Source organism: Populus trichocarpa, chromosome 8 (genome assembly GCF_000002775.5).
Source record: "Populus trichocarpa isolate Nisqually-1 chromosome 8, P.trichocarpa_v4.1, whole genome shotgun sequence".
NCBI lineage: Eukaryota > Viridiplantae > Streptophyta > Magnoliopsida > Malpighiales > Salicaceae > Populus > Populus trichocarpa.
This window is the reverse complement of record NC_037292.2, coordinates 16,854,241-16,878,338: the sequence shown is the minus strand read 5'-3', so window position 1 is coordinate 16,878,338 and position 24,098 is coordinate 16,854,241. Positions and strand designations below refer to the sequence as shown.

Genomic DNA, 24,098 nt, shown 5'->3' with positions numbered 1-24,098 from the left:
TACAGTTACTGCAGTGTTCTGCTGCCTCTATATAAATAGGAAGGTTGGCTAAGGCACAACCTAACACATTCCATTATTCTCAACTAAGTGATTGTTTGTTAGATAGAAAAACTACGTAAATACAAAATTAGAGCTAGCACTCTAGGCATAGCAATCCATTTCTTCTAGATAGGGATTTAGAAGATTTCTCGTTGGTGGTTTGTATGGATTACCGTTAAAGGCCAAACAAATAGACAGTTTATGATTTGCGATAACTCAGTCTTTAAAAAATTATTCAAAACTGAATAAGATCAGATATAATAAATCTTTAAATAACTCTAGATTTATCTAACGTGATTCTAAGAATTACTCCCAAATAATTTTGTTTCATGATTTTCCCTGCGTGAATGATTTGTGAGAAACCAATAACATATACATCAGTATGTATGCTTTTGACATTGCAATCAAATTTACGACCAAGATTCGAATGGGTGATGACGAAAAGAAGAGGAAGAAGAAAGTGAAATAACTTTATATATAGTTAATAATGGGGTTTTTGTAGAACCAGAAATACCATCTCCAATTTTCAGCAGAGTTCTTAGAAAAATATTATATATAAAAATTAAAAATCTATTATGAAACTTAGATTATCATGTTCTATAGCTAGCAATAGAATTTTCATTTTAATTGATCATTACTTTATAATAATTATAGTGATTATTTTATGGAATGGTATATGAGCTGTTTAGACATAAAAATCTTAGTTGTGACTCTTAATCACTAAACAATTTAATTAAACTTAAGTGTTTTTTATACATACACATAGATCAACTACTGAAGAAAATAATTCAAATGAAAAAAAAAAAGGGAACTGTGACGTGAAAAAATATAAAAAGAAATACAAAAGCAAGGTTGGTGTTGGGGACCTCTCGGCATTTGTCTTATCTTTTCGTGAACAGTCACTGTAATTGGCAAAAAAACTATGTGCCCGAAAGTGAGGGGAGGCTTAGCTCATTAGCACCCAGAAAAGAAAGAAAAGGATTTCTTGCATGTCTAGAAGAAGTTTCTGTCAAGCTAGAAATTGTGGTGTATGCATGTTCTACTATTATTCTTGATAAATTTTCATTCCACAGCCATCCAAATTTAGTTTGTTAATTAGGGATTGCGAGCATTAAATGGAGAAGTAATGAGCAAAGATCATGAAAGCTGTTCTACCTACTTATAAGCTGGAACACAAATCTATTTATGACAGATAAAATCAAGAACAATTACAAGGACAAAAAAAGCTATTATATGCTAGTTCTAGATTTCTAATTGAACATGGTTGTGTTGAAAAACCCACCAAACGAAAACAAAATTATTTATTTGTTAACGCGGTGCATGTATTGTATATTGCGTAGTGTAAATAAAAACACTCTAAATATAGAATTAATGTAAAATTTTCTACAAGGAAGATAGATTTAATGTTACTAATTATGCAAATGGAACTTGATTAGGGCTAAATTTGTTAGAACTTTCAAGAGCATGCATACTAGTGCTTTCTCTTACCTTCTTCTCCCTCACTTACCTATCCATTCTTGATGAATTGGATGCGAATCTCAACACAATCAGAGAAAGGTCCCAATTGGATAAATCCAACTTCTATCTACAACTCAGCACATATGCCTCCATGCAAAGGAAATTGATCAAAATGCACTTTAATACATAGATCATCAAACTTTGGATAGAAGTTACAGAACAATTTGCATGTGTAAGATAACATATTGTCATTATTTTGATAATGTGAAACAACCGTACAAAGGGCACGTCTCTATCTTCCGTATGAAAGATTCTTCATCTATATCGTGCAATTACTTTCCGTGTGGTGTCACTTCTATTTGTGTCATGTATCAATCGATCAGTGATTTTAGAAACCGTCCGAAATATCTAGCAGAACATTCTTCTTTTGCTTCGCAATCAAATCTTTTTCTCTTTGCTACCATTGCCAATCCACCCAAAACCTTCAAATTTAACCCTATATATACGAGTCTCATGATATCAAGCACCTCACAACCAAAAAACTTAACTGTCCATCACAATATTCCTTACTAGCTACCTACATCATTTGTTTCTCTCCTGCTCGATCGGTTTTGAGACTTCTAGCTAGCTTGTAATTAAAATAACTCGCTAAGTCATTGGCATTAGTTTCTTGCTCGTTGATTTGGAAATGGAGAGGGTGACAAATTTGGCATCCGAGAGACCAGTTGTGATCTTCAGCAAGAGCAGTTGCTGTATGTGCCACACCATCAAGACTCTCTTCAATGAGTTTGGGGTGAACGTGGCTGTCCATGAGCTCGATGAGATGCCTAGAGGAAGGGAAATTGAGCAAGCACTCTCAAGGTTTGGATGCCCAACATTGCCTGCCGTGTTCATTGGTGGTGAACTTGTGGGTGGAGCCAATGAGGTGATGAGCCTTCACCTTAATCGTTCCTTAATCCCAATGCTTAAACGTGCTGGCGCGTTATGGGTTTGATCCATCGATGAACTAGCTTAGCTACGCATCAGGCACTAACCAAATAAATTATGAAACATGTTCTGGTTGCTCATAACATCCATATATGCTAATGCATGAATATATCTATATATATAAATAGCTTGCAATAATGTTATAAATCATACTATAGGTGTCGGATGTGTAATTAAGTATATTGAGTATTAGCTACTATATGTAGTTTGTGCTGAGAGCTAGTTTACGTACTTCTACTCCTTTTTGTAATGTAATGCTACTATTATATATGTGCTTTTTGGCTAATAAAACCGCAGTTTGCTTAAATTTAAAGATATGAATGCCTTTTGTTCTAAAATTTTTTCTTCTTCTTTTTTTGATGAATGTGATCAATATTATTAATAAAAATATTTAAATGAGGCCTTGGCCATATGTATACGACCAATACGTCCAGAGGAAGAAGAATAAACATCAAGGAACTGATACTAAAATTAATTTCCAGCAACAGAAACCAAGACATTCAAATGCCAGCAAAAGGACTAGATCTTGATCCTGTTAATTTTACCTACGCTAAATGTTACATGAATTAATCTTAATGCAATTAATGATGTGGTAATTAATGAGAACCATTCCGTCGCTAATATCCTGCAATCTTATAGTGAGAGGGTGAAATGACCTAGCAAACTAGTTTTTTTTTAGCTAGACCTTGAGGGTTTCATCGTCATAAAGCCTGATCTGGCCTGACCAATCAATTCGATCATGAGTCTGGCTTGTTGTTTACAGTAAAAAAAAAAAAAAAAATTTCGTATCCAACCAATAGCTAGAGTCTTGGATCAGATTAGATCCCGAGCCAGGTCATAAATCTATATACTCTTTGTTTCCCCTCAATGATGTAATACAAGGGCTTAATTCGTACGTACTTTGAAGACAGTGTTGATGGTTTGGATATTGTTCTCTTCATTCATGTGTTCGGTATCTTACTCTCATACCCTGAGGGACGCTAATCACATGGCCGATGTTCCCGCGAAACAAAGTGTCAGCAGATATGGTGAGTTTGTGGCATGGCTGTGATAGGGCGGTTATCTTTTGATGGAAAAAGATGCGACTCAACCCTTTAGAAACAGACTTTGTGATTGATCTGCAGATGCCAATTGCAGGGGTTGGAGTTTGGGTTGCATAACATTGTTTTCTGTTCTCCATGTTCTATTTCACAGTAGGGAGTCCAGGTATTACTCTGTTTTGCTTCCTTCCACCCCCGGGTTTTACTTAGACCCGGACCGGTCCCAAGCCCGGGTCAACCTACCGGGCCGGTCCGGGTTTCAAAACTATGGTTCTGCCTATTCCAGGCTTTCTGTATGTTGCATATAAAGTTTGTATGTGTTCTGGGAGCTACCTTTGGGTGCCTCTGCGCATTGGACATGGTGGATAGTTGGGGTTCTGATTGTTCATGGTATATGCTGGGGCCGGAAACTATGAGACTGGTGTTCCTGCTCATTACCGCTGCGGGGGAATATGTTGATTTATTTCTTTGCAGGAAACATTTCTGTTGGATGATAAGGAGAAAACAATGGAAGGCGATGGATATGTCATAAATGTAAAATATATTTTTATTTTTATTTTTATTTTTATTTTTTTTATACTATACTTTTTAATATGTTTTGAGCTTATTTGAACTTATTAAAAGTTATTTTTATATATTTAGTATGCTTAAAAAACTTTGTGAATTAATTACTAAAAGATAAGAAATTCAATATTTTCTTTATGTTTATGACTTGATTTCTTATGGCGAGCTTTTCACCAGGTTAGAGTTCCGTAATTTAAATGTGAGCTGAATCAAAGTTAAAGTACACAAATAAAGCTTTTCAAGAAGGTATTATGAGCATAAATCCGAATTCATTGGGACCTGTAATCAGACCTGCAAAATCGAGTAGAAATCCTCCTTACAGCAGGATTCTCTGCTTTCACAATATAGATTTAAACATGAATATCTTGAGTCTCGGATATCAAAATCATGTGATTCAAGAACTCAAAATCATCTACACATCCAGGTATATAACATTTATGGGGATGTTAGGTCAGATAAAATTGTTTTGAAGGTAAAAATCCAAACACAAGCTTAAAGATAAGATTGGTCTCCTGATCTGATGAGGAAACTAACAGCGTCGAGCATCCCATTACGACTAAGAGTCTAACATAGAAACAGTGGGCCTTAGAATTCAAGAAAGGTGCAAATCAAGCCTCTAACATTTTATGAATGAAATAATGGTCGGATATTATAAGAAACCAAGTCAGAAACAAAGTCTAAGTTGCAGCGTAGTCTAAATTACAGCAGAGTTGTGATAGCAGCAGAGTCAATTTTCAACACAAATTCTGAGGGATTTAACCAACCTTAATGACTAGATAAAGAAGAAGGAATTAAGTAACATTAAGGTCTCATAATTTTGAGAAGAATCCTAACGAACGATAGCAGTTGAAGGAGAGAGTAAAGGATGCAAATCATAGTAGAAACAAGGCCTCTTCTTCTTCTCTGCAACTTTCTTTTTTCTCTGTTGTTGTTAATTTTCTAGCAGCTATGAACTATACTTTGGCTTTCGGTTCAGAGGAGTTTTGTTTCATTATTGTTTTAAATTGTTGTCGCATGTGTGTGGCGTCTCGGCAAAAACATCCACCCTCAAATTCTGTTATCTTCTATCTATCTGGCAAATGTGGGGAGATAAGGAATTCTTGTCTTTTATTAGTGGAAAAATGGAATGGGAGTCGCCACCTAGTATTTTGGTCACTGAGAACCCTAACTGGTCTCAGAGATCGGGTACGGGGACTGGTTGCGTAAAGGGAAGGTATTAGCACCCTAAATACGCCCTACCTAAGGTAAGCTGCATTGTTTTATTGTCTGATAAAATCTAAGGTCTTGTCGTGTTTTCTAGTTGTTGGTCCATCTATGGTTTAAGAAAAATCCTCCTTGGTAAGGAGATCCTTATCTTATCGGGTAATTCTGACGTCAACAAAAGAATTTAATAACCGGAATACGTCTTACGTATAAGGTCATAACCCCAGATATTAAAAGAAAACAAAATAATTTTTTTGGAATTTTTGAAATATTGGCCTTGTTCTCGTGACTTTAATAATCTGGTTATTAAAGCCAAAATGCATGCTAATACATATTTTTGAAATTTTCTTTGTTATATGAAAATACAATATGATTTTTTTTATTATTATTTTTGAGAGACTTGACCGTATGCATGAAAACAAAATTTTTTTTTTTAAATGTTTCGATGAAAACCGGGTATTTTAATATGGGATTTGTATCTTTATGGTATAAAAATAGAAACCATTATTAAGCAAATTCAATAAAATTATACGCGGAAAAATTACAAACTTTCGAAAATATTTTTAATTTTTTTTACTGGGCCGAACCCGGCCCACTCATTTTTGGGCTGGGCCAGACTTGTCCGGCCTAGTGAACAGTGGAGCACTCTCCACTGTTCACATGCTACGTGAACAGTGGAGACGGTGCAGTGAAGAAGAAGAAGAAGGAAAAGGGGAAAGGGAGGAAGGCTGACCTGCTGACGCTCACAGTGATGCTGGTGGCGGTGGAGAGGAAGCCGACGATGGTTCACGGTGGTTATGACGGTGGCGGGCAGTGTTTGCTGCAGCTTTTCTTCTTCTTCCCTGTGCAGAGAACCAGCCTCTGTTGTTTTTTTTTTCGTCTGCTTCTGTTTGGTTCTTATCCTTTTGGTCTCTGGTGGGGGTGAAGCTGCTGGTGGCTTTCAGACGGTGTGGTGGGGGTTGCTGGCTGGTGGAGTTGCTGTAGGGGGCGACAGTGGCTCTTCTCCTCTCTATGCAGAGGCGTGAGCCTCTGTTTTTTTTTTTCCTGTTGATCGATACTCCCTTCTCAGTGGCGGCGTTGTGGCAGCGGTGGAGAGGAAGACCAACGGTGGTTCTCCTTTTTCCTTCCTTCTTCCTCTGTAACTTTCTTTCCCCACGGCTCCTCTCTGTTTTTTTTTTTGTGTTTTCCTTTCCCTTCTGCCTCCTGTCTCTTTCGTCTCCCCCTCTCTGTTTCTGTTTTCCCCCCTCACTGTCTCGTTCCCTCTCCCTTCTTCACTGTCTTTCTTTGGCTTTTATAAGCCAGGGAAAGCCCTGTGATGGTAATGGTTGCCTTGTAATCTGGAGACAGCGGGATAGCAACCATAAAATGTGCCCCATAATTGGAGCAATTTGCTGCAAAACGTATTCCTGTTTTACTGCTAAAAACGACTTTCTTTGAAGGAGACGTGAATAATGCTCTTTAAGGAAACGACGTCGTTTCAAAATTTCAAAATGAATATTTTTGATTCGGTCCTTGGCTGTTTTGACAATTTTGTAATCAAGCCCCCTAGATGAGTTGTAATTGGACCCCTTGATTTTAGCGCATTTTCTGGTTGGGTCCCTGGTTTCGGATTGTTTCAATTAAGTCCCTAATTGGCCATCAAACTTCAATAATTATGCAATTAAGCCCCTGATTTGACCAAATCAACTTTCTAAAATTATAAGTGGATCCAGAACTTTAATTTCTTCCAATAAAAGCCTAAATTGACTTAAAAATCAATTTTTCTTACAATCCAACCCTCCATAAATTCAATTAAACCTTAGATAAAATTTAAATGAGTCCATAAACATCTGATTTTAGACTTTTCTTTCTCAACTTGAATTTTCTTTGTCAACAAGGCTTCCATTAGTAAAAAATATACTGTCAAATTTCAACCTTTTGCATTTTTTAATCTCCTCAACCAATTTTGGCCTTTTTTTCGGCATTCCAGCATCCTTTTCTCGCTCCAATTATTTTTTTTATTTTTTTGTATATATATTTTTTTTATTTTTGTGTGGGAACCCAAAAATGGGTAACAACAATTGTGAGAATGGATATTTATAACATTATTTTTGGACATTCAATTACTTATTTTCCTTGAATTTGGTACGTAAGCTACTATTTTCATTCAAGTTTTTTGGATGGTTTCTGTGGTAAGCATGCTTTTCTTTTTGTGAGTTTTCAATCCGTAATTGTTGATTTGTATCAAGAAGGAAGCAAAATAAATGAATTTGTTTGATTTAACTCTCAGGTTAAAAGAATAAGACAGGTAAAAATCTTTAAGCTTTTTAACGATAGCTTATAGTACTTGATCATTTTTTTGTTCTTAATTGCTTCCTTCAAAGAATTAATTAGGAGTTTTTTTCTAATTAATTTAATCTTTCTCGATCTTCCATGCTTAAAGGAATTTTAGTATTTACTTTAACTAAAAAAATATTTATTTTACTTCAATGTTCAATCTAATTCATTGAATGGACAAATCCCTTTTGAACCGAACATATAACACTGAATTATCTCTTATGTTTTCTTTTTAGAATTTTAATTTTCTTTAAATTTCTTATCAAACCCCCCTACGTTTTATTTTAGTATATTGTATGAAGATTAAACAAAATTTCCCTCGAGTTCGACCTGGATTTCATGATCATACTATAAATTTTTTTTGTTTGTGATAGCAAAGTCAGAATTATATTTTGGAGGTTCCGATAACCGACCAAATTTTGGCGTCGTAACTGGGGAAGTTTTTATCTAATTTTTCTTTAATAGTGAACTGATTTATGCCAAGATCTTCTCGTACAAGTGAACTAGTTTCTTATCTAGAAGTTGAGAGAACCGCAAGAGCAAATAGGAAGGGTAAGAGGCGAGAGAAGAACCTACTAAGCTTAATACTTTCAACAAGCAATTCTAAAAACAAAAGAGAAGTAGAAATTTCTGAAAACATGGCAAAACATAGAATATTAAAGGAGTTGGCAACTCCCAACATGAACTAGTAGCTTTTATGCATTGAATTTCCAAATATTGATATAGCACTTGAAGGAATTCCATGTGGCTTGTTCAACCATGAAATCATCATGAGTTATAGAGGTGCAAATTAAATTGAGGGCTTTCTCATTCTCTTTGGCAAACAAGGTGAAGGACTGGCTTTATTACCTTCTTTATTACCTTCCTTCAGGGTCAATACTAACATGGAATGATTTAAAGAAGAAGTTCTTAGAAAAATTCTTTCTAGCCTCACATGCTGGAACAATTCATAAAGAAATTAGTGGAATTTGCCTAAACAATGGGGAAATTTTATATGAGTAATGGGAATTTTTTGATCAATTATGCACAAGTTGCCCACATCACCAAATTTCTAATCAATTATTGCTGCAATATTTTTTATGAAGGATTGTTGCTCATAGACCGAAGCACAATAGACGCTACAAGTGGTGGTGCACTTATAGAAAAGACTCATGTTGAAGCAAGAGATTTGATCTCTAAAATGACAGCAAACTCACAATAGTTTGGAATCAGAGCAGACCATATCTCTAGAAAGGTAAATGAGGTAATGCATTATAATATTGAGACATGACTTTCAGAACTAACTTCTCTCATAAGACAAGTAACCTGAGGACAGGTTAGGCAAACTAGAGTGTATGGCCTTTATATAGTTCCAAAACATTCTACTGATATGTGCCCACAACTTCAAGAAGATGAAACCCCGCAGGTGTAGTCAACCAAGAAAATACAAACCAAATTCAAACCATTACAACCTTGGTTGAAAAGATCACTCAAACCTTAAGTACAGTCAACCCCCAAACCAACAACCCTTTCAGCCCTCCATCCACAACAAATTAGCTTTTCCTCCTCATTAAGCATCAAACTCAGGTATATCTTGAGATGAAATTGTGAAATCTTTAGCCATAAATACTCAAATGTTACAACAGAAAACCAAAGCTAGCATCCATAATTTGAAAATTCAAATTTCACAACTTGCATCGTCTGTGAGGAGTATTGAAGTTAATAAAGGGAAGCTACCATTTCAAGCTGAGTTAACCCAACAGAAAATGCAAGTGCTATGACTCATGTGGGAAGGAAGTGTTGACACAAGTGTCAGCTTCAACGTCAGATTCTAGAACAACTAAGGTGTAGACCACAACGTGAGCTTCAATAGGAACCGAGACCCAACTACCAGATTCAACAGCAATCATACTACCATGCCAGATTCAACGTCAGACTATAAATTTATAGGTATGTAAATATCTTATAAAAGCATTTTATACTGGCTTGTTTTCTTCCTGAACTTGTCGTTGCTGTGATCACTACAGTTGAGAATAATTGGGAGGCTTGACATATTGGTTAGCCAACCTTTTCTATATATATGTGTAGGGCAATATACAATAGTAATGGTGGGGTTGCAATACAAGAGTATGACTACAATATTTCCTATATAGTACATTAATACGCCCCCTCAAGCTAAGGGTGGAGGATTAACCTGAAGCTTGAACCGAAAAGCAATAAATGGAGCAGTAGGAAGCGGTTTAGTAAAAACATCGGTAAATTGATCATGAGAGGGGATAAAACGAATCTGAATCTCTTTCTTCGCAACCCTGTCTCATACAAAATGATAGTCTACCGTAACGTGTTTAGTGCGAGCATGAAAGATAGGATTTGCAGATAAGTAAGTAGCGCCTAGATTATCACAGCAAAAGGTAGGAGCAGAAGTAGAGAGAATCTGCAGATCTCGTAATAGATACTGAAGCTAGATAACCTCAGCAGTGCCATCAGCCAAGGCTTTATACTCAGCCTCGGTGGAGGATCGAGCAACTGTGCGTTGCTTGCTAGATTTCCAAGAGATAGGAGTCTGACCAAAAAAGACAAGATAACCACTTGTAGACTTGTGATCATCAGTACTACCTGCCCAATCTGTATCTGTAAAACCATGGAGAGCAAATGAGGAACTGCGAGTGATATGGAAACCATAGGTAGTCGTACTGCGTAGATAACACATAATGCGTTTAACAGCACCCCAATGTGAATATGTAGGAGCATGCATAAACTGATAGACTCTATTAACAGCAAAACATATATCTGGTCTTGTAAAGGTGAGATATTGAAGGGCACCGACAATTTGACGAAAACGTGTTGGATCAGAAAATAGAGGATATGGAAGTATGTTGACTTTAGAGGTAGAGATAGGAGTATCAACCGGTTTACAAGAAGTCATACCTGCTCGAGTGAGAATGTCAAGAATATATTTATGTTGACGTAACATCAGACCCATAGTAATGGGTTGAACCTTAATTCCCAAAAAATAGTGAACGACATCTAAGTCACGAAGCTTGAATTCTGAACTCAGTAACTGGATTAGGCGATGAAGCATAGCAGAGTTGCTACCCGTAAGCAAAATGTCATCAACATAAACCAGAATATAGAAATTATTAGCACCAATAGACAAGATAAATAAGCAGGTGTCAACCTTGGAAGCAGAAAAGCCAATAAAAATCAGAAAATCACTCAGACGAGTGTACCATGCCCGTAGAGCCTGTTTTAAGCCATATAAAGACTTATACAACCGGCACACATAAGAGGGAAGAGCAGAGTCAACAAAACCTGGAGGTTGTTTCATGTAGACCTCTTCGGTAAGTACACCATTGAGGAAGGCATTATGAATATCAAGTTGATGAATCTTCCAATTACGCGAGACCGCAATGGAGAACACTAATCTGACTATCGCATGTTTAACAACTGGACTGAAGGTTTTAGAATAATCAATGTCTTCCTATTGAGTAAAACCTCGATCTTCCAAGCGTGCTTTATACTGTTCAACACTGCCATCAACACGGCGTTTTATCTTGTACATCCACCGGCAACCAATGACATTCATCGAAGGGTGAAAAGGAACTAAGGACCAGGTGTTATTAGAGTGTAATGCCTGAATTTCATCGCGCATTGCACAATGCCATGCCTCATACTTGTCAGCATCAGAGAATGTAAGGGGCTCACAAGCTGGAGAAGATAGTATCCGACAGTTAGATGCACTAGAGGCTGCGACAGACGCTGCTAGAAGAGCAGTTTTCTACAGCCGCGGACGAAGAACCATCGGATGCTGACGAGCAACAGACTGATGGGCAGAAGGAGCCGAACTGGGGAGCTTCTGAAGAGGATAAAAGGAGAGATCAACACAAAATTGCAGACCTAGAGGCGAAGCAGAAGGATCAGAGCTCTCAGCAGCAGAGGCAGGAGAGCTTGCTACAAAATCAGATGGGGCTGCAAGAGAAAACCTGGAAAAATGAGACCCTGAAGGAGGTGAACCTGTTCCTGCAAAATGATTGTTGCTACCCAATTTTTGACCCATGTTTTTATAAAATTTCAAAAATAAAAAAATAAAAAATAAAAAAATAAGGGTTTATATGTGGCGATAACATAGAACATCAGGGCTAATATTAAGGAAGTAATGTGTCAAGGAGATAATTATTGAATCATATATAATTACTGCAATATAAAATACCACATATATATGATTTGATTCGTGCTGGTTATGGAAAATAATCACTACAATATAAGATACCATATATATAGGATTTGTTGGTACTGGTTATAGAAGACAATCTCTACAATAATTATTGCAATATTTCCTTAAATAACACGTGTAGATATTTTTTATATAAGTGAACCTTCAGCTATATGAAGAGGAGGAAGAAAAATTTACAAAAAGGGAGAGCAATTTAAGAAAAAAAATGAGTGCTTCCACAAAACCCTAAACCCATCCTTTTTAGTTAACCGGCTGCACACCCTCCTTTGAAAAAAGAGCCGCCGCCCAAGGAAGCTCTTCCTTCTCCTTTCAGCCGACCAGAGCTCCCCTTCATTTTTTTTCCTGCCATCAACACAGACCCACAGACACCCGACCACGGCACTAACACTCCCTTCTCCCCGATTCCAGCCTTTTCCCTTTGGCCTTTCTTCTTCCCCTCAACCGACCAAAAAGACCTACCCTTCGCACATAAGCCTCCCATCTCCTTTGTTTCCCGGATCTCCATTTTCATTTCCACAAGATAGCCCCTCAGCTGCTCCCGTCTCCCCTCAGCATTTCCCTCTCTCAGCCGGTCAAACAAACCCACAGCCCCTCACCTGCCTCTCTTCCCCCGATCTTTTCTTTCGGCTCCTCCTCTTAGCAGAGATGTCCCCGCTAACCCGACATACCCGGCAACCCATCTTCTCCTGAGCCGCCACAGCCCCTCAGCCATGATCTCCCTCTCCCCCTCACAGGCGCCGACCCATTCGGCCTTCACAGAAACCAGCGGAGCTCCCCCCATTTCAACAGATCTTCTTCTTCTTCGGTCTCCTTCACAGCAACCGGCCAGCAACAAACCTGGCTCATCGCCTCCCACGGCGGCCCAAACACGGCAGACCACATAGAACCCGTCGACCGAACAGCCACTCCCATCCCAAGAGTCGCTTCATCGGCCCCATACCTACCCCAACCGCCCGATCTGACATCGGCAGAAAGTAAAACAAACCGGGAGGAAAGGAGAACATAATGCTTTAAATAGATCTAAAAAATACCCAAATAAAATCGACTGCCTGTGTTTTTCTTCTTTTGCAGGTGACGTTGAGCCAGATCCAACTGTTTCAGGTTCTTACGGCGGCGCGTGAACCCACGCGCCGCCACTGTTTTGTGGTCCAAAAACCTTCCCAGCAGTTTCCTGGATTTTTAGGGACTATTATGTAATTGTTTATTTGTGTGATGTATTTGTTTGTTTTATTTTAAATTTGTGTTATTTGTAATTACATATGGATGTATAAAAAAATAATAAAAAGTGATGTGTGTGTTTGTATTTTTTTTATGTTATTGAATTATAAAATCAAAAAGATAAAAAAATGAATTTAACGTTTTAATTTGTATATGATCAAGTATCTGAAGGACAAATAAAATTATGTTGTATTTCCCGTGAAAATGTAAGAACATGTTTCTATATATTTTGTTGGGATTTAATAACTGATTTATTAAAGCCTTAAGAATTTGACTAATATGTGGTTTTTTTACTTTAATTGTGATTAAAAGTAATTTTTGTGTTTTTGATAAAGAAAATATAAAAAAAAAATTTGTGCGTTGCATACGCCCAATAACCCTAACATCTTTTTGAATTTCCTCTTAAAAAAAACAAATATTTGAAGTTTTGAAAAATATGTTTTCGCATGGATTTCTTAAACACAAAAATTATTATCTTGCATTTCTGGATTTTACAACATGTTTGTAAAACTCCAAAGGGTGTTGGCCAATATTCCAAAAAATATAAAAATCTTATTTTGGAAGGAATTTATCTATTATTCACCGCTAATGTTTGGATAAAGAAATCCTTAAAGGATGAATATCCAAAATATTATTGGGAATAATTTGTTATTATTCACTGTTAATATTTGGATAAAGAAACACCGAGTGGTAAATATCCAAAATAATTTTCTAGGAATAATAAATCATCACACATCCTTGAAAGAAGCCTCGATTATAATCGAGGGCATTTCAATTTTTGACTCCACGGTTTACGAGCCGTAAAAGTATGAAACACTAAGGCAAAAAGAGGCTTTTAAAGCGCTCTGAATTTCCTTAGATTTCTGAATTTTTGTCCCTCCTCCTTGCGATTTATGAGTTGCAAAACTCTTGAAATACTAAGGGAAAAATGAGCTTTTAAAGCACATGGAATCTCCTTGGATTTCTATCTTAATAAATTTAGTTTGAATCAAACCTAGGAAAATTGATGGGATTAGAAGACACCAACACCATAGCAATTATAAGGCAAACCAAACACCAAGCAGCTTACCTTAGGTAGGGCGTACTAAGGGTGCTAATACCTTCCCTTTATGCAACCAGTCTCTTGCCTTAGAATCTCTTAAAGACGAGTTAGGTTTCCTAGTGACCATAATACTAGGTGGCGACTCCAAAGAACCAATCAAGCAAACAAACAAAAAATCGCCATCGAACGCCACGCGGGGGACGTGCGACAAAATGACGACTCGACTGGGGACCCTTGGACTAAGCTTGGTAATTGTTTTTTATGCTATGTGTTGTTTTTTTTTATTATTATTATGAATGATACTTTGTTTAAAAGTTTTAGCATGCATCTGTACATTCTGTCATACATGGTGTAGTCATTTATTTTCTTTTTTTGAGAGCACATACATTAAATTTTAAGTTAAGTGGGGGACTAGCAGCTTGCCTTATGACTTGAGTCAAGGTTTAAGTTTGTGTAAACCCCAACTCTTTGCTGAGTGTTTAGACTAATAGTGATTGGTACACGTGTCATCCCATTATCTGCTGAACCCCTATATTACCTTTACGAGGGTGATCACTAGGACAACAAGAGACCCTTTTTAGAGACCAAGTAGTAAACCTACCCTATGTCTCACATAAAGGAACTAGAACCTATTCTTAAGATGTATGCTCCATAATATCATTTTGCATCCAAAGAAGCCTAAGCTCAAAGCATCTTGAATCTCAAGACCTTCATTCAAAAGCTAGCCAAGGGAGAGATGTTTTAGAGATGGGAGACCCAAGAAGCTCCATTGGTGTTCAAAATTTAATCAATAATGCTTGTTTGATCATGATATTGTGTTGTTTGCCTTTTTCACTTTTTTTAAATCGAGGTTCCAAATGTCAATTGGATTTTATCCTTTTTTTTTTAGCCAAACTTTTCCTTTAAATGAGATCATACATTTTCAAAAGTTCATCTTTATGTTTTTACAACGCATTTACATCACTTTCCACTTTCAGGAATCCTGAAAGCAAATCTTCCAAAACAACACCTGCACTTTACACTGAGAATGAATGGCCAAACTTTAAAGAATACATAGTAGTTGTAGAAGAGGAAGAATTGGATGAAAATAACATTAGGGAATTCACAAAATCAATAGGACAACATGAACAAACTTGGAAACCTGCTAGAGAGGAACTTGCAACCATAGATGTGGGCAATGATAAAATTAAGAAAAAAATTGAAGATATGGATTGTGATCACTCCTAAAGTAAGAGAAGAGTTGATTGTGTTACTCCGAGATTAGGTAGATATTTTTTGTCTGGTCCTATAAAGATATGCCTGGTGGATAGGGTACCACTAGTAGAATGATGCAAACCGGTTAAGTAAAAGTTGAGAAGAACTCATCCGGATGTCTTAATCAAGGCAAAGACAGAAATTGAAAAGCAGTGGAATGCTGGTTTTCTAGAAGTAGTCAAGTATCCACGAGGTGTGTCCAACATAGTGGTAATACCTAAAAAGGAAGATAAAATCAGAGTTTGTGTGGACTTTAGGGACTTAAATTGGACTAGCCCTAAAAACAATTTTTCTCTACCACACCTAGATATGTTGGTTGACAATGTATCACGTAGCTACACATATTCCTTTATGGATGGATTTTTGGGCTACAATCAGATAGAAATGACAAGATGATAAGGAGAAGAAACCTTGGTAACACCATGAGGAACCTTTTGCTACAAAGTCATGCCATTTGGGTTAAAGAACGTTAGGGCCACCTACCAAAGGGCTATGGTGACTTTGTTTCACGACATGATGCACAAAGAGATTGAAGTATACGTTGATGACATGATTGCTAAATCTAGAGAGAGAGAGAATCATGTCCAAATATTGAAGAAATTGTTTGAAAGACTAAGGAAATATAAGTTAAGGCTTAACCCAATGAGGTGTTAATTCGGGGTGAAATCTGGGAAGTTGTTAGAATTTGTGGTGAGTGACAAAGGGATAAAAGTGGATCCCAACAAAGTAAAGGTTATTCAATCTATGCCCCCTCCCAAGACTGAGAAGGATGTAATAAGGTTCTTAGGAAGATTGAATTACATTGCCCGGTATATATCCCAATTAACCACGACTTGTGACCCAATCTTTGATTTGTTAAGGAAGAAGAATCTTGGAATTTGGAATAAGAGTGTGAAGAAGCTTTCGAGAAAATCAAGCGGTAACTCCTGATGAAGATGTGTTTCTAGTTGAGGAAGGAAAATTAGATTGGTGGACTATGTACTTTGATGGTGTTGTAAACGTATGTGGTAATAGAGCTGATGCAATGATAATCTCTCCTAATAAAAAGTAGTATTCGATTTTAGTTAAGTTGCAGTTTGGGTGCAGTAACAACATAGGGTTATGAAGCTTGCATTCTCGTTTTAGAGGTGGCATTGGAGTTACATATTAGAAAGATAGATATGTATGGAGACTCGATTTTGATTATTTTCCAAGTGAAAGGAAATTGGCAAATCAAGGACGAGAAGTTGAGACCTTACCAAGAATAACTGTCTAAATTGGCTAGAGAATTTGAGGAAATAAAGTTCACCTATCTAGGAAGGGAAGGAAACCATTTTGTTGATGCTTTGGTCACACTAGCTTCTATGGCTAGAATAGACTTTAGGCACAAGGTACAGTCGGTACACATTGATATCAGAAATAACCCAGCTCATTGTTGCTCAGTTGAAAGAAAAATAGACAGAAACCCTTGGTACTATGATATCAAGAATTTCATCCAAAACCAGACATATCCCATAGGGGCATCCACAATCGACAAGAAGACTTTTATGAGGTTGGCAAGGGATTTCTATCTTGATGGGGAAACTTTGTATAAGAAACCATCTGACGGGACTTTGTTGAGATGTTTGGATGACGTGGAGGCAAAAAGTGGTGAAGAAATTTATAAAAAGAGATTTGATCTGTCGATTTGGTCCACTAGAAAAGATTATATCTAATAATGGCCAGAACTTCAATAGCAAGATGATAATAGAACTCTGCGCTAAATGGAAAATCAAGCATTCTAATTCCTCGCCATTTAGGCCAAAGATGAATGGTGTGGTAGAAGCTGCTAACAAAAATGTCAAGAAGATTATTTAAAAAAATGGTAGTCACGTACAAGTATTGGCATGAGATGTTGCCATTGGCCCATTACGCGTACCGCACCGCAGTCTGAACCTCACTAGGAGCCACCTCGTATACGTTGGTATATGGAATGAAGGCGGTGATGCCTTTAGAAGTGGAAAACCCCTCATTAAGAGTATTGGTAAACTCCGAGTTTAGAAGAGGTGGAATGAGTAAAAGTTAGATATGAATAGTTGAATCTGGTCAGTGAAAAGAGGATAGCTGCAATCTGTCATCATCAAAGATGGCCAAACCATATGATAAGAAGGTCTGACCCCGAGGATTAAACGAAGGAGATCTTGTACTGAAGAAAATATTGCCTTTACTAGAAGAGGATCAAAGTAAATGGGCGCCAAACAATGAGGGCCCTTACATGTTAAAAAAAAATGTTCTCGGGAGGAGCTTTATTGTTACCTAGAATGGATGGAGAAGATCTAGTTAGACCTATGAATGCTGACTCTATAAAGAAATTTTATGCTTCCCGATCAATAAAATAAATTTCAGCCATGAACTCTCTTTTTTAAAAAAACCTTTTCTTCATAAAACGCATGATCTCATAGCATTCAAAATTTTTTACTTAAAAAAATTGTTTTTACACATGACTAAGAAGATGACTCCATCAATTCTCAAATTGAAGGGATCCAAACCAAATTTAAACCTGATAGGCATTGCACACCACACTAGGGGGCAAAAAGTGCACATAGGGGTCTATAGTGAACCAAAGCCCAAAGGGGTATCATCATAGAACTTCTGAAACACCTTTTATGAAAGTTGCTTAAAAAACAAAATATGATGATTGCATTGAAATTTTTAGTTTTCATGAACAAAAACAAATTTTTTTTTTGAGTTTTCCTTTTAGAAATAATTTCTCAAAAAAATGGAAAAGGCAATTAAAACATCGGCAAAAGTATAATACAAAGCAACGTTCAATGGAGCAAGAAAGGGTCCTATAAGGAACTGGAGATCTCTTCATCAAGCATGAAAAGGATAGAAAATATAGCGCGTTGAGCATATTTCAGTTCAAGAGGATAGGTCGAACAAACAAATGGAAACAAGAGCTCGAAGAAGTCCACAACGGAATGAGGGACCTATGTTTCCAAAAATAGGTAACAAAAACATGCATGATATATTGTCATAACACTAACCTGGCAGGAAAAGGTGTGATGAAGGCCAAAATAGTTTCCAAGTTTTTGGGAACTGCTGAGGTACAAAATCTCAGGTCAACGAAACTACGGAAAAGGATAGGAATTGTGAAGTGGCACTGCTTCATTCCTCGAGGTAAGATGATTTCTTTTGAAGTTCAAAATGGGAGGTCACCCTATATTGAGATCATTTTTTGAAAAAAGCATGGAGTATTTCTAAAAATCTTAAGACGAGCAGGTCACCCGATGTTGAGGCCATTGTTTAGAAAAAACATTGAATTTTTCTAAAAATTTTAAAATAGGAAGGTCATCCGATATTGAGACCATTTCCTAGAAAAATCATGGAGTTTTTCTAAAAAACAAGTTCTTTAAAAGGGGCAGGTCTCCAGATATTGAGACCCCTTTCTAAAATAATTTTCTCTTACATCTGGGTAGGTCACCCATCATAATGAGACCATCATTTTCCACCTGGGTAGGTCACCCATTAGAATGAGACCATTCTCCATCTTTTTTTTACCTGGGTAGGTCACCCATTATAATGAGACCATTCTTCCCCCTGGGTAGGTCACCCATAAGAATGAGACCACTCTTCCTCTTTTCCATTTGGGTAGGTCAGCCATCACAACGAGACCATTTTTTCTGGGTAGGTCACCCATTAGAATGAGACCATTCTCCATCTTTTTTTTACCTGGGTAGGTCACCCATTATAATGAGGTCATTCTTCCCCCTGGGTAGGTCACCCATAAGAATGAGACCACTCTTCCTCTTTTCTACTTGGGTAGGTCACCTATCACAATGAGACCATTTTTTCTGGGTAGGTCACCCATTAGAATGAGACAATTCTCCATTTTTTTTTTACCTGGGTAGGTCACCCATTATAATGAGGCCATTCTTCCCCCTGGGTAGGTCACCCATAAGAATGAGACCACTCTTCCCCTTTTCCACTTGGGTAGGGCACCCATTACAATGAGACCATCATTTTTTCTGGGTAGGTCACCCATTAGAATAAGACCATTCTCCATTTTTTTTTACCTGGGTAGGTCACCCATTATAATGAGGTCATTCTTCCCCTTGGGTAGGTCACCCATAAGAATGAGACCACTCTTCCTCTTTTCCACTTGGGCTACCCATCACAATGAGACCATTTTTTGGGTAGGTCACCCATTAGAATGAGACCATTCTCCATCTTTTTTTTACCTGGGTAGGTCACCCATAAGAATGAGGCCACTCTTCCCCTGGGTAGGTCACCCATAAGAATGAGACCACTCTTCCCCTTTTCCACTTGGGTAGGTCACCCGTCATAATGAGACCATCCTTCATTTTGGGTAGGTCACCCGTTATAATGAGACTACACATATATTTTTGTATTGGTTGTGGTTAAAGGAGATCGCCAGATGGGATCTCAGGTTAACCCAACCACACACAGAGTTTAGCTTTGGTTAAAGGGAATCGCCAGATGGGATTTCAGGTTAACCGAGCTACACACCGACTTTGCTTCGAATTAAAGGAGATCGCTAGATGGGATCTCAGATTAACCCAACTACACACAGAGTTTAGCTTTGGTTAAAGGGAATCGCCAGATGGGATTTTAGGTTGACCGAGCTACACACCGACTTTGCTTCAAATTAAAGGAGATCGCCAGATGGGATCTCAGGTTAACCCAATCAAAAGGGTAGGTCGCCCGTGAAAATAGACCAGCGTGAGTATGTGGGCAGGTCGCCCCTGAAAATAGATCAGGTTTGAGTGTGTGTGGGCAGGACACCGCTGAAAATAGACCACTTTTCTTTAAAAAAAAAAGGGGTAGGTCACCCATGATAACAAGACCATTTTCTTTTAAAAAAGTGAAGTCCTTGGATGGGTGGATCACTCAGCAAGCAAGGAAGACTTTTTCTTTCTTTCTTTACAAGCTTACTATGCAAAACATTGAGGAGTTTTGCTTTGTAAGCATTGTAAAGAGGAGGCATCTGTTGCTACTCAATTTTTGACCCATGTTTTTATAAAATTTCAAAAATAAAAAAATAAAAAAATAAAAAAAATAAGGGTTTATATGTGGCGATAACATAGAACATCAGGGCTAATATTAAGGAAGTAATGTGTCAAGGAGATAATTATTGAATCATATATAATTACTGCAATATAAAATACCATATATATATGATTTGATTCGTGCTGGTTATGGAAAATAATCACTACAATATAAGATACCATATATATAGGATTTGTTGGTACTGGTTATAGAAGACAATCTCTACAATAATTATTGCAATATTTCCTTAAATAACACGTGTAGATATTTTTTATATAAGTGAACCTTCAGCTATATGAAGAGGAGGAAGAAAAATTTACAAAAAGGGAGAGCAATTTAAGAAAAAAAATGAGTGCTTCCACAAAACCCTAAACCCATCCTTTTTAGTCAACCGATTGCACACCCTCCTTTGAAAAAAGAGCCGCCGCCCAAGGAAGCTCTTCCTTCTCCTTTCAGCCGACCAGAGCTCCCCTCCATTTTTTTTTCCTGCCATCAACACAGACCCACAGACACCCGACCACGACACTAACACTCCCTTCTCCCCGATTCTAGCCTTTTCCCTTTGGCCTTTCTTCTTCCCCTCAACCGACCAAAAAGACCTACCCTTCGCACATAAGCCTCCCATCTCCTTTGTTTCCTGGATCTCCATTTTCATTTCCACAAGATAGCCCCTCAGCTGCTCCCGTCTCCCCTCAGCATTTCCCTCTCTCGGCCGGTCAAACAAACCCACAGCCCCTCACCTGCCTCTCTTCCCCCGATCTTTTCTTTCGGCTCCTCCTCCTAGCAGCGATGTCCCCGCTAACCTGACATACCCGGCAACCCATCTTCTCCTGAGCCGCCACAGCCCCTCAGCCACGATCTCCCTCTCCCCCTCACAGGCGCCGACCCATTCGGCCTTCACAGAAACCAGCAGAGCTCCCCCCATTTCAACAGATCTTCTTCTTCTTCGGTCTCCTTCACAGCAACCGGCCAGCAACAAACCTGGCTCATCGCTTCCCACGGCGGCCCAAACACGGCAGACCACACAGAACCCGTTGACCGAACAGCCACTCCCATCCCAAGAGTCGCTTCACCGGCCCCATACCTACCCCAACCGCCCGATCTGACATCGGCAGAAAGTAAAACAAACCGGGAGGAAAGGAGAACATAATGCTTTAAATAGATCTAAAAAATACCCAAATAAAATTGACTGCCTGTGTTTTTCTTCTTTTGCAGGGGACGTTGAGCCAGATCCCACTGTTTCAGGTTCTTACGGCGGCGCGTGAACCCACGCGCCGCCACTGTTTTGTGGTCCAAAAACCTTCCCAGCAGTTTCCTGGATTTTTAGGGACTATTATGTAATTGTTTATTTGTGTGATGTATTTGTTTGTTTTATTTTAAATTTGTGTTATTTGTAATTACATATGGATGTATAAAAAAAATAATAAAAAGTGATGTGTGTGTTTGTATTTTTTTTATGTTATTGAATTATAAAATCAAAAAGATAAAAAAATGAATTTAACGTTTTAATTTGTATATGATCAAGTATCTGAAGGACAAATAAAATTATGTTGTATTTCCCGTGAAAATGTAAGAACATGTTTCTATATATTTTGTTGGGATTTAATAACTGATTTATTAAAGCCTTAAGAATTTGACTAATATGTGGTTTTTTTACTTTAATTGTGATTAAAAGTAATTTTTGTGTTTTTGATAAAGAAAATATAAAAAATGTTTTTGTGTGTTGCATACGGCCAATACCCTAACATCCTTTTGAATTTCCTCTTAAAAAAAAAACAAATATTTGAAGTTTTGAAAAATATGTTTTCGCATGGATTTCTTAAACACAAAAATTATTATCTTGCATTTCTGGATTTTACAACATGTTTGTAAAACTCCAAAGGGTGTTGGCCAATATTCCAAAAAATATAAAAATCTTATTTTGGAAGGAATTTATCTATTATTCACCGCTAATGTTTGGATAAAGAAATCCTCAAAGGATGAATATCCAAAATATTATTGGGAATAATTTGTTATTATTCACTGTTAATATTTGGATAAAGAAACCCCGAGTGGTAAATATCCAAAATAATTTTCTAGGAATAATAAATCATCACACATCCTTGAAAGAAGCCTCGATTATAATCGAGGGCATTTCAATTTTTGACTCCACGGTTTACGAGCCGTAAAAGTATGAAACACTAAGGCAAAAAAAGGCTTTTAAAGCGCTCTGAATTTCCTTAGATTTCTGAATTTTTGTCCCTCCTCCTTGCGATTTATGAGTTGTAAAACTCTTGAAATACTAAGGGAAAAATGAGCTTTTAAAGCACATGGAATCTCCTTGGATTTCTATCTTAATAAATTTAGTTTGAATCAAACCTAGGAAAATTGATGGGATTAGAAGACACCAACACCATAGCAATTATAAGGCAAACCAAACACCAAGCAGCTTACCTTAGGTAGGGCATACTAGGGGTGCTAATACCTTCCCTTTATGCAACCAGTCTCTTGCCTTAGAATCTCTGAAAGACCAGTTAGGTTTCCTAGTGACCATAATACTAGGTGGCGACTCCAAAGAACCAATCAAGCAAACAAACAAAAAATCATCATCGGACGTCGCGCGGGGGACGTGCGACAATGATCATTAGAGAAACATCCAGATGCTGACATAGGGGTAGGGCTGGGTGGCGGTGGTATGGTGGTAGACATGGGTAGGGAACGATAGGGCTGTTTGGTTGGTGCTGGAGGTGTGGCAAAGCTTGCAGGTAAGGCATTTTGTGGGGTAGCCGGGAGAAAATTGTAGGGGGTGATCAAGTTGGGCAAGTGGGTGGGCTGTGAGGAAATAGTTGGGGTTCTTGTTAGCTGTGAGGAATTTGCAAAAGGAAACACATTCTCATGAAAACGAACATGACGGGAGACATATATACGGTCAGAGGCGGAATCGAGACAACGATAACCAAGGTGTGAGGAACTATAGCCTAAGAACACACAAGGAGAGGAACGAAAATCCAACTTATGAGCATGATATGGATGCATAAATGGAAAACAGAGACACTTAAAAGTACGTAGAAAATCATAATCAGGAGTACGATTAAACAGACATTCAAAAGGAGACTGATTTTGGAGAACAGGAGTAGGCATGCGATTGATGAGATAGACTGAAGATTCAAACGCATAATTCCAAAATCATAATGGAGCACTACATTGTCCTAAAAGTGTAAGACCAATTTCGACAATATGACGATGACGACGCTCAACACTGCCATTTTGCTCATGCGAATGAGGACAGATTAAGCTGTGATGAATACTAATAGTTTGAAAGAAACTGTTTAATTTATGATATTCACCGCCCCAATCAGTTTGAATAGATTTAATTTTAAGTGAAAATTGATGTTCAACAAGTGTTTGAAAACGTTGAAAAGTGGAAAAGACATCAGATTTGGCAACAAACGGATAATACCATATATGCACGTCGACAAAGATAACAAAGTAACGAAAACCATTAGAAGAAAACATAGGAGCAGGGCCCCAAACATCACTAAAAATTAAATCAAGTGGAGCAGTAGTTTTGTGACCCGTAGGTCTCAATGACAAACGCGAAGACTTGCCAAGCGGACAAGCTTGACATTGAACAAGTGAGTGTCTAGAAGTACACATTATTTTATTTTTGGAAACTAACAAATTGAAAATACGAGACGTAGGATGACCCAATCAACGATGCCACAGATTAGCAGTGGCACAAATGCAAGGAGACCAA

At 37.7% G+C, this 24,098-nt stretch overlaps 1 protein-coding gene across 1 annotated transcript in view; it reads left to right on the top strand.

The window, feature by feature from the left end:
* The first annotated feature begins 1,983 nt into the window (after positions 1–1,983).
* LOC112325098 (monothiol glutaredoxin-S2) overlaps positions 1,984–24,098 on the top strand; it is a 52,417-nt gene continuing 30,302 nt past the window's right edge. The window contains exon 1 of the mRNA XM_052454915.1: positions 1,984–2,642. Coding sequence (XP_052310875.1) covers positions 2,186–2,491 — 306 coding nt within the window. The 5' untranslated portion in view covers positions 1,984–2,185 and the 3' untranslated portion in view covers positions 2,492–2,642. The remainder of the gene's footprint in view (positions 2,643–24,098) is intronic.